This window comes from Sphaeroforma arctica, assembly GCF_001186125.1.
Source record: "Sphaeroforma arctica JP610 unplaced genomic scaffold supercont1.127, whole genome shotgun sequence".
NCBI lineage: Eukaryota > Ichthyosporea > Ichthyophonida > Sphaeroforma > Sphaeroforma arctica.
The window spans coordinates 60,381-72,935 of NW_014040431.1; the positions used below are offsets into that span (position 1 = coordinate 60,381).

A 12,555-nucleotide genomic window follows, 5' to 3' on the forward strand; every position below is an offset into this window, starting at 1 on the left:
CATATCCAGAACTATCTGTGAACCCATAAACACTCAACGTGATCTTCCACATCTTCACTCTTCCTGTTGCCAACGCAGATCTCTTTGCACTCGCAACAGATGCTTTGCTCCAGATGTCCTTCCATCGCTATCCAAATCCATTCATAGCAAATCTGCTATCCATATGGTGCCACCGTATATACACGGTGGATCCCACCACTCGCTTGGCGGCTGCAGAATCGTTTTTAAGTACTTTAGGCATGTTTAGACCAAGAACAAAGCTCACTAACCTACTATACAGTACTCATAAATGCACCTACGTACACCTATGTATATCGTGGCACTTTGTGTATATCTCTTGATATATTAGAGGTATTGACAAGCAGTGAGTTTGGCGCGCTAATAAACTATGATTGGCTATTCAAATGGCCGTGTACGTACAACGAAATGCGGCTCATCTGAGTTGCCGTTACACGCCCGTTCAGGCGAAATTCGCCCGATTGGGCGTGTGGATAGAATAGACACTAGCAGCAAGGTTCTTCTTACGGGTACCGATTCCAATATGGACATTGACCCCAAAGCTGCTGTGACCCGTGCGAGCTCAAAGCTGCAACGCACATCGACAGCCGTTCTCAGTCCGATGCAAACTTGCAGAAAACGACTCGAGATAGCACTGCATCTCCCACGTCTGGCTTCAGTGAATCACATAATTAGTAACAGCACTGGCCTCCAGATTATTACACTCAATGCACACGGCTTAACGATACAAACCTAACAAAGCTTTCTACCAGAATCTACACATTGTGCATCAATAGCGATTATTGGCCGCACATCACAATCCACGACATACCCTCGCTGAGGAGTCGTACTAGTATTATTGAAACACCCTCTCATCAATTTCAAAAATACTACAGTACACTCACATCATATATCTTTTGACTTCTACCAGCCCACTATTGGTGCTATCTACATCCAATCCCGACTCTCTCAGTAAGCAGTAGCTAGCGCACTTCAATATATTAGCCACCTCCGCATATTACGCATAGGCGGTGACTTCAACATATGTGTGCCAACCACAGCACGAATATACGCGAACACAAACACCGACTCACGGCCAGTCCGTATTCATCATGGGCAGCGGACTCATCCGTATATCATTTCACCAACCCAAGCCGCCCACAAGGCACCAAGAACAGCTTTTATCGCATTGCGGTAACATATTACCTTAAGCCAGCCGGTATCGGCTCAGACCACAAGCACAAGCCCCTCTTGCACTCTCATCCCACCCTGCATGTACTCTCAAATAGTCGAGGCAAACCATCTGATAGTTTTAATCTCTTTCGCATAAACATATCCAAATGAAAATTACACACCATCAAAGCTGAATTTTAAACCCTACTACGAGGCCAGGAACGACCTTGGGAACGACACCTTGCTACACAATCACCCTCAACCACATACGATCACATTACAGACCGCACATGGTCCCTTTTAACAGGTGTTTACAAGTCATACATACTCACACCAAGCACCCTACACTATCTACCTCTCCTCTCAGCGCTTCGTCCTTCAGCGCCACATATCCTCCGCACATTCAGCCACTTCCAAAAATCAAACATACAGCCTAATAACAGACCCTACAGCACAAAGGTGCAAGGCAAACACGCTCCAGAAAGTATCACTGAACACTGGCATACGCTATTCATGACATCAGGGAACTCTATTATGCACAGTATATTACATAACTTAAAGACTATGTGGAAATATCCGTCGCGCAAGGAGTCCGGTTCTGATGGCGTACACATCAATGCTTTCAAGGCCTGCCTCGAACTCCACCTACTGGATCACCACGATCGTGCCCTACGAGGCAAGCTAATCCCTGCCGCATTTTGACCTCAATTTCTCAGCAAACTCTTTCGTGGAATGGTATACAAAGGCGATTACCCCCCAATCTCTCTTAGACAAATTGTCCACCGAGTGTTCGAACTTGCCGTTATACCCACCTTTCACACACACAACGCGTTTGAATTCTCACGCACACAAGCTGGCTACCAGCTACGATACTCAGCGCTAGGCCAAGCACTCACACTGCACGAACCGTTGTTTAATCACTTAATTTCATCCTTGATAACAACACAATTTTCTACTATTCTCTTGTTTTGAAAGTGTGTTACATTATTAACAAGCTGCACTAATTGATCCATGAACAATTAATGTTGCGTTGCGAAAATCAGCTGTCCATACCTTTTAAATCTGCGATCCAAATCGAAATTGGCGAGCTCATGACCCTCTAGAAGGAGAAGAAGACTTATATCAGCAAAATATAGGTGAATGGCCATGGCGAGCTGCTGAGTTTCTTCGGTCGCCAATCTGTCACCAATCGATTCATAGTATTGCTTTCGAATATAGCCAGTGACAAGTTCAATTTGAAGAAAAAAATTACAATCCCAGAATGCTTCATCAATCAGCGAGATAAACCTGGGTGAGAAACTACGGATGGCAATACATTATACATAGTTCGATCACAAAGGATCAGCATCAATATTAGAAAACTATGGACCTTTCGCCTTTCCGAGGCTTTGACGTGTTCCACCCTTTCACAGTAGATTTTGTTTTTGGCGCATCCTGTCGGTCTCGTTTATAAGACCTGCCGCTTGTCGATAAAAACTGTCGAACAAGTAGCATTAGCTGAGAGTGCTCGCATTGCTTAGCTGAGTAATACTACCATGAAAATTCATGGTATATAGTTCAATAACGCAGTTTCAGCTTTGATTGTAAAATTTTGTGGACTATTCGCCTTTTCAAGTTGTTACTTAACACGATTAGCTAGCTTCACTGGTGATCCATGACCGGAGCAATGTTGCCGAAAACAGATTTCCGTAAATTCCTATAGAACTGCGCTGCCAAACAACTATCATTGGCAGGGTATGATTGCTCGATTTGCTTTAGGCGAAGCAGCAGTCAATTTTCGGATTATTCCAGAACGCTGCGCTCGAATATGCAATTCTTAGTTTTACTGTATAAATATGTTTCTCGGAGGTTGGATATCGAAGTTGCCATACAACTTGCAGCATCACATTTAGGTGCGTGTCACAGATTGCAGACTGAAAATCGAACGTCCAATTCTACAACGAAAATTTCCATTTTTTATGTTGTTGATGGTTCGGATTCTTTGTTGAGAGATGTAATATGGGCCGGATATACTAGCTTCCGATTTGCAATAATACGGTCGTTTTCAACAGGAACGGATTTCACAAAGAGGTATATACTTCTGAAAGTCGTGCTGTAATTACATATTAGTGTGACACTAGCCGCGAACTGGCGATATTGAAATAGCATCGAGTGAGACATGTGACTTCCTTATCGCACGCGTTTGGTATTGGTTTGTATCAGTATCTTTGAAACAGTTAGGCTTATGTGCTGGGTGGTACGAAACTTGACAAGTCTCGGGTGAAATCGTCTCACAATAATAGCTACAACTGCTGGGTTTATACTACATGTAAGAGTGAGTCAGAAAGCATTGATGAAACATAATAATATGGTTACAAGCCAATCTTGGGAAAGTGAGCAGCTTATCTCATTTGAGCTTCAAAGTCTGCTAAGGGCAGCTTTGCCCGTGTGCTTGGCGATAAGTAAGGCAGCGCACTAATAAGAAAAAATAGTGATCGCTGATTACTTGCCATTACTAACGCGGAGTTTATCTATTGCACTAACCTAGCATAATAGAATATGTGTGAAACATACCATACTGTTCCAAGCTAATCTTGGGAAAATAATGTTGAGCAACTCATCCCAAATGGGCTTTTAAGTTCGATAGCGGTGACTTTGTCGGTATGCTTGGCGATAAATAAGACAGCGCAGTGGGTAATTAGCACCAGTGATAGCTCAAAATGTACGATTACTTAAGCGTATTTATGTAATAAATGCACTAAACCTAGCATTGAAAATTAAAAAAAACATAAATTGCATACAGTTCCAAGCTAGTCTTGATACCGTATTGTTGAGCAGCTCATCCTTAAGAAATAGAAATTCAAGTTTGTTAACAGCAACATTGTCGGTATTCTTTACGGTAAGTAAAATAGCGCAACAAGTAAAATAGCGCAACGGATAATCAGCAACAGTGATAACTGATTATTTGCCCTATCTCGGGCAAATTTATATATTATGTAGTGAACCTAGCATATAATGGTATACATAATAAGCAGCAAGAGTCTCAGCTTTCATATGATGCCAAACTCTTTATTTTAGCGAAGTAAAGACACACATACCAGCTACGGTATTCCACGTATTCCAGACGGAAAGTGATACGCAAAGGGGTTCGAGCGATAGACTCCGTGGAATGCACAGTAGGGAAGAACACATTGAATGACAAAAAAAGAAATAGGCATGATCTTTGGAGTACAAGTATTGTACGTTTCATGGCCTTATAGCAAGTAAGCATCAAATATTACAGTAACGGTACAATTTCTGAGTGCCAGAGCTTTTGATATGCTGGGTAGATGATCGGCTGGATAGATAGATTGGCGATGATAGTTGGGAGACACAAATTGCTGCGGAGCACTATATTCGTTGATGAACAAGCTTTCGGATTGTTAAGTTTGGTCGGCTCATTGTGACCCACCTCACCTGGGCGGCACGAGAACTGTTTCACCTATGTCGCAGTGCACTTTAAGAGCACTATGTGTATGAAACCGAGCACATCTACGTCCAAAAGTGCTGCGAGGAATACTACATGATCCTTAGAAAGCTTTCTGAGTTTAAAAACAACATTGCTGTCTATCGAGCGACACGGCTGTCGCCTCAGTATATGAATTTGAAACTAGGTTAGTAACAAGAACCGCAATATCTGCTTCAGTTTATCACAAAGTCTCATTCATTGCTGGGTCAAAAAAATGTGTGGGAGTTTACAGTGCGGCATTCGATTTGGCACACTCGGTGGCAGAAAGTAGAAATGTACATCAATTTCAGTACCAAACATTAGATACACGTGCTTATATTGCTTAAAAACGGAGTGCTACACGATAATCTACTTTTTATTTTTGAAAGCGAGCGAGCTTCAATACAAAGTCGTGACTTGCCCGGTAATAATTATATCGGTTGAGATTTGCGCATCGCCACTTCTTCATGCTTTTATTTGTGAATGATGGCACACCATACAATTTAACCAAGATTTCGAGTTTTCATATTGTGCTGCAAGTAAGCATTGGCGGTACATCTACGTCTTCACCGGACAGGCCCATGCCAAGTGGGTGGTACGGATATTGGGCTGTTTGGCGCACTTAGAAGTGATGGTTTGCAGTAAGTATCATACAAACTGGGCAACAATGCCGACCAAATGTGCTAAAAAACAAACAAACTGCAAGTTACACTGTCGTTATTATAAAGCGAATCATATAAGTATACTTATAGAGTGATCGAAAGAGCTTTTTTTCTCGCTGAAAATGCTAGCGCAAGTAGTCACAAATTTGCAGTACATAACAACATGCATGATGAGTAGCAATAGATGAACCTTGATGCTAAAAACAAACAAAAACTACACCAAAATATACAAGGAGCTCGAAAGCCAATTTTATTAGCGTAATTATGGCGGAACCAAAAAATCCTGTGTTTACTGGGCGGCACGGATCTTGGCACGCTTGGTGGTGATGGCTTGGAAACCGGAGTGGATGGTTGCTACGGAACACTGGGCACCACACGACTGCAAATATTTTTGTAGATGTTGAAAAAAGAAGTAAACGGTGAGTGACTATTCTACGTAGCAACAAAGATCGGAAAGGGAAATTAATTAAACAAGCGGTGATGAAACGAAATGGAGAGTGTCCACATCACACTTCAAAATATATGAGCAATTAGGCGAATTCGATGTATGTCAGGGTCAGCTGGTACTGAGACATGCACACACTGCATGTTTGTGCCACGACTACTCACTTCGCACTGCTAAACCCAAAATATATATAGCCAAACCACCAGAGATACGCTCGTATGTAAACATGTCTCATACGTAGGCAGTTATCCAACCCTGTGCATATAACACATAAGCGAAGGGGTTAAATGTCGATTGGATTTCAAACCTTGGATACACGCGAACATAACTACGCTCCTTTACATATACGTATATAAGAAACATGCGTGTCAATACAACCCACCTCGCATTGCAGGAAGAACAGACGGTTGTCTTTGGTGAGGATAGTATCGGGGGACCGACACGTGTGACATGACACATATTCTCCTGTGGGAATGAAATTTTACAATGTGACATGAGTGAAAAGTATAATTCGAGATATGAAAATCACAGCCCTGTACAGCAAACTATATGCACAAGCAATGGCTATAGAAATCGTAATCCTGCGATAAAAATTCGATATCATAAAATAGAACGAGCAGATGGGACTGTTTGAGTATGCTGAAGAGTATGGGAACATGTGGAAGCATAACAGTTTATACGTAAACGAATTGAACAATGATATACACATATATAATAATTACATATCGAACTCGCACACGGACAGGGCGGACCTTAATTATAACCTCCTCAGCACATCCTTCTGCTCAGAAAGCACACACGCAAGAATGTAACTAAGCTTTTACACAGATATACACAACTAAATCCACACACAGATATATATATATGCACAAACACACACACATAAATACACAGCGCATAAAATTACCCACATACACAAATCAGATAAATTTATGATTTCAGGCACGTGCATATGCATCTAGGCATACACTGCTACTATATACTCATTCGCGAAGATTCTACTCAGTGAAGTAAGGCTTGAGAACGCATGTGAACTTACGGATATACGATCGCAGCACATTCTCGATCTGCTTCTGCTGGAAACGTCCTTTAATTACCAATTTACTGTCACCATCGATCGAACCAGTAGTACCCAACTCCGACAGTGCGTATGCCATCACGTGGTCGGGCAGACGGTGCACTCTATTGAGTTATTCCAGATACATGTCAGCATTTTGCGATATTATATTAAATTGTATATGCATATATATACATACATATGCTTAGATGTGTATGTATATGTGTATAACGTGCAGATGTATATTACAGTTATAAAACGCTTCTTTGGATAGTACGCACAGTTGAGATGGTGCTTATGCCGTCATGTGACTGGATATTCGATCTGCGCTATTGTTTTATCTGGGATCAAGCAGATGGTAAAACGTTTGGTATACCACAAAATCCAAATAAGACACTGTATCTAATTTAGACCGTATGTACGCCAGTACATGATCGGACAGATACTATACTCTGTGCGACTATTCCGGATTGTATACGTGATGAGTGTCTGTGAACGGATTCGCAAGTAGTGAATATGTGGACATGTATGGCAAACAAATAACTTGCTATCAACTGCCGACGCGCGCTTGCCATCAAGCGATCGAGCAGAGCCTATACACTGCCGAGTGTATTTACATTCAGATCAAGCTTATGGTAGTGCGTATGGGGCTGCTGGTAGATGTGTACGCGGATTTGACGGTCAAGCCAATGTTCTGGTGATACTCTGATCGTGCACAATGTCCGGTGACAGTACAAATGCTACAGCTTGATGTACTGTTTCAAACTCAATCGAGGTGACAAATACATTGGCTCTAGAGAATCACAGTATCCACGCGTCAACTTTGAAGACTTAACAATACGAACAAATTTGTAAAAGGCTGCGCCAAAGCTGAATACCTGTTGAGAAGCGACACACATTCATGGGATACGAACACGCACATACTAAATCACAAAGATAAACCCGTATACCCTCCAGAAAATAGCCCTTAGTATCGTGTTGATTTGTTTAGCTGCTGCATAGATATACTGGCTGGTGTCTGTGTGAGCGCCCTAGATTCTTATGCGTACAAACAAGTAAGCACAACGGTGTAAGTACATACATGCACAAGTATACATACATGCACAAACATAGACAACAGTGTATATACATACATACACAAACATGCGCAACACGCGACTTACTGCTTGCAAATCTCGACGAAGTTGACAAAACCAGTACGCTTTGTTCCTATTCGGACAATCTGTGGCGGTCGCACGGTCACACGCTTCCTCTCTCCCGCAGCACTGTCTGGATTACGTTGCTTCATTGTTTGGTATACACGTGCTAGAAGGTCCTCGTATGCATATTCGCGTTCACAATCCTGGAAGGTAGTGTGTGCATGTTAGAAATCTACCTGGACGTCTCTTCCTGCGAGCAAGTGACTATACGAAAAGACCTATGCACACATGGAGACATACACGGATACAGAGGATCCACTATCATAGTACATGCACACTCGCACGTATAGGCAGGCAGCTCTGATCGGTGTCGACCGTTGCTACACACTCCTGGTGGTTATCGACTTAAATCATCGGAACACACCTGAGCCCAAATGCTCTTCTCCTTGGTATCGTCGGCATCGTCTTCTAACAAAGCATCTCCTCCTTCGTCTTCATCCAAGAACGCAAGATCCTAAAGAATAAGAAAAAAGATTTATAATCTCATGTGAGTTGGTAAATAAAGGATGAGCATATATGTGACACAGATAAGGGCCATCAATACATGAACAACCATATGTACGCCATTGACGATGTGTAGGGCATAATAAAAATAAATAAAAGAATGCAATAAACGCAGCCCCAACCATGACAGACACCAATTTTAAACTCATGTACACCACATAATTATATATACATGCGCACACATAGTTTTGTAGGTTAAAAATAACGTATTGCACGAAAATATAACATGTCCCATTTGCAATACTTGCTGTGACTCAAACGAGGCGGCGTACACTTGTACGTTGATTGATAGGTCAATGTTGTCAAGGAAACACATGGTACTACGTATTTGCTATGCTACATGGACTATAGAATACACAAGCCAATATGAATGAACGCATATACGTATTCAGTTTCACATCAAGGCATCAGCATATATACAATACATACGAAGCCGAGACTTGGCATCGCATTAATACATGGTGCGCAAGAGTGCAAAGACAACTGAGTCGCACATTGAATCCAACCCAACCGCATGTTTGGGTATGCATACCCAATTGCTCAGATACTTCGTTTGTACCGACATACACACATTTGATTTGGTGTGTGCGCGTATACGAATCAGTAAAGGCGTGTCCCACACTTAACAACAGATATACAACGAAGTGACCTTCCTCCCTTTCTTATCATCTGCGCGATATAGCGCGAGAGTGATAGAGAGAAGACGGTGCCTTGTCTTGTTTACAAACAGAAACAGTACGAATGAGACATCCGTGGAATATATATCTACACATACCCGACGAAACATAGGTACGTACACTGTCGCCCATGCCTAACATATATATATGTCGGCACAAAAACCTTCTATGTCCTCCTTATCCGTAAACCGGCACTCTATGCCTTACATATCCAATTTCACACCTTTTTCTTTTTCTTTTTCTTCTTTTTGGTCAACTCCAAATCCGCACCCTCTACTTCTTCCGTTTCCTCTGCCACGGGCTCAGCCTGTTTCTTTGGCGCGTCAAAGTCTCCGAAATCAGCAGGCGCCGTTTTCTTTTTGCGCTTCTTCTTGCCACCGAACGAGAGATCAATATCACCTACGGCTGCGGTGGAGTTTGTTTTTATATGGGTATGGATGAGTGATAGGCGTATAGAAAAAGGTGTGCTTGGTAGATGATTGCACATGTATGAATTTTCGTAGAGATATATAGCCACGGTTAACAGGCAACTGTACATAGGTTTAGGTGGTACGTACATGGTAATGATAACGGTTTTTATATGCAGGCATGTGTAAAAAAATTACAACATAAAATTTGCATACAATCATATATATATATACGCTTCAAGTAGCATGAGTGTGCGAAATAAACTGTATGTAAAACTATAGAAGCACAATATATGAGTACTGGAGTGGATAGGACACAACGCCTGGAATCACGAGTGCATACGCGAGCTTATCTATCCTTATGTTGCCATGGCAAACAAATTCTATCGAACACAGAGGCTCTAGGGTACAAAACCCCTGAGTGCTATAATTCAGTGCTATAATTCGTCTACGCGATCAGTTGTTGCTGCCATGAAGATGGATAAATAGTTATAGCTAAAACGTACATGTAATCTTTCACGATTTGCAATGTCCTCGTAGCCAAACTTGAGATGCGAAATGTGATAGATTGAGATGACGTGCACAAGTTTGTCATATATATATACTTAAATATATACAAGCGGGTGCATAAGATGGAATCGTTGCTTGCGATGGAAGGATTTATGCGTACGATTATCAGCGATTTGTATGCCAATACACAACAATTTAGTCGTGAGGGACGTAAATGCTCAACAAGTTCGTTTGCCGATACCATGATGAGCATATGCAGATAGTAATCGAGTTCAAGACCGTAAAGAAACATCAACTCGTTACCCAAATATTCATTTAGTGTGATTTTTCAACGTGGATCATCAAGTCTGGATATCTAGACAACATGATAACTCGAGCGCACATATCCAATCTGCGACGCTCTTGTGGTTAACAGAATCACCTTGTGTTTATGGCAATGGGGTGCTTTCATTGTGTCACCACATGTTGTGATAGATAGAATACAGAAAGCAACCAACCCGTCAAAGTAGATGGGAAGTCTGACGACAAACACACATAAAAGTTGACAAGCGCGATCATACACGAGCAACAGAATCCGAGTTCCTATTTTCAATAAGCAACGAGGGAGTGAGAGGGTGTGTATATATGCACATACAGCGAATAGCTAGCTCTCTACAGTACTAATATACTATAACTTGGCAATACAGTATAAAAACCCAGGTCTATGTTGTGAAATTATGTATATACAGACCAATTTGATGTGCTCGTAGAACATAATAAATTAAATGTATCAGTATTATAACTGAGTGAACAAACATCCAAAGAAACTATGTATGTGCGTACCTGGCTATACAAATATGACTCAAATGAACAGATATACAAGTATAAGTTCTCCTTAGGCATATATATATATATTTGTATATATATTTGTATACATACACAACCACACCCACCACTACAAATGAACACAAGTATTCCTATCCTTACCATATACATGCGATATAGGTAAAAGCTTACAGATACAGATAAATATATATATACACACGCACACCTATATATATTTGGGTACATATACATATTAAATTCAGATACAAGGATACATGCGCATATGCAGGATGATAATATTCTACCAACACACACACACATATATACATACATACATAATATACATATATACAAACTATATAATTTTATAATCCATGCGCACGTATACACACATAGTTGCAGTTGCAATTGCATCTAAAAAGACGTTTACTAATTGCATTTCTAATTATATATATATATATATATATATAGATAGACAAACATACATACGTACATATATCTACACACACAAACACTTACACACACACTCATATATCATAAATATACCTCGATGCAGATATGAGAACCTATTCAAGCCCACAAACACCTACCAGCTGCGACCTCTTCCACGGCATTTGTGACTGCCTCTGCGGCACCTTCCAAAACACCTTCGGCTGTGGTATTGCCAGCAGTATCAGCATCGAAGTTAGGAAGTGTCTTTTTCTTTTTCTTCTTCTTGGTGGTGGACAGATCGAAGAAATCTGCGGGTGTATCGTCTGCCATGATTGCGATTGGTTATATATATGGGTATGGAGGTGGATTGTATACTAACGAGGATGTGAATATGTATGTGTGGAAAAACTAGATACGTATATGTATTCGTAGATAATACTTGTGGCGTATATGTAACGACAAGACTATCCTTCGGCCCGTATGTCGTTTGTGCGCGTAGCGCTATTCCGTCATACACAGAGAATTCTCAAGTTTCAAACTCAGAGGTATTTTAAGATTGCCCACACGTGAATACGGGGCCCCAAATGTTTTTAACTCCTGTCTGGAATATGATAAACTCGAGTGATATCAGTGTATTTAGAATATCTTAATTGTTTACGACATTGCTTTTTTCTAAAAAATATTGAATCGGGATTTGGGAAGGACATCACAAATATTGGCAGAACCATAGGCCGAATTATCAAAGACAGACCCTAATACCTACTGTACGGAGACCCCAATTCTCTTGCCATTTATATAAATCTAAATATAGAACATAATCCATAAGCTTTTGGAAATATGTATGTATGGTTCTATTCAATTGTACTATATCAGTGAGGTTGCGAACACTTCATATAATTAGTACGATCTGCGGCACATTTCATTAACACCTACACAGGTAACCTTCTTGTACTACATACTCAGCAAATATGATTGGAGCTATCTACCGAACGTGTATGCGAAGCAATGCTTCATTCATGGCCACCTTCTTAGTGGTAAGTATACATTTCACCAGCATTACAAAATGTACCAGAAAGGCGGTGCAATATACAAGAGGGAAGGGGTAGGGGAGGGCATAGGGAGTGGACTCTACAATGTATCCGTATCATTCTCCGTTAGCATATTGAGTGAATATATATATATATATATATGTTATAGTATATATATATATATACATCCACAT

At 40.9% G+C, this 12,555-nt stretch overlaps 2 protein-coding genes across 2 annotated transcripts in view; one reads left to right on the forward strand and one right to left on the reverse strand.

Annotated features, from left to right (window-relative positions):
• Positions 1 to 5,523: 5,523 nt before the first annotated feature.
• Positions 5,524 to 11,803, reverse strand: SARC_02746 (hypothetical protein). Its single transcript, XM_014303480.1, has 7 exons — positions 11,492 to 11,803; positions 9,404 to 9,585; positions 8,364 to 8,453; positions 7,964 to 8,142; positions 6,783 to 6,925; positions 6,126 to 6,208; positions 5,524 to 5,677 (listed from the first exon to the last, which is right to left on the reverse strand). Exons 1-7 carry the CDS (start codon positions 11,661 to 11,663, stop codon positions 5,588 to 5,590), a joined length of 939 nt encoding a protein of 312 aa, XP_014158955.1. The 5' UTR covers positions 11,664 to 11,803; the 3' UTR covers positions 5,524 to 5,587.
• Positions 11,804 to 12,172: 369 nt separating this feature from the next.
• The window catches only part of SARC_02747 (hypothetical protein), a 2,304-nt gene continuing 1,921 nt past the window's right edge, over positions 12,173 to 12,555 (forward strand). The window contains exon 1 of the mRNA XM_014303481.1: positions 12,173 to 12,367. Within this exon, the coding sequence (XP_014158956.1) occupies positions 12,302 to 12,367 (66 nt within the window). The 5' untranslated portion in view covers positions 12,173 to 12,301. The remainder of the gene's footprint in view (positions 12,368 to 12,555) is intronic.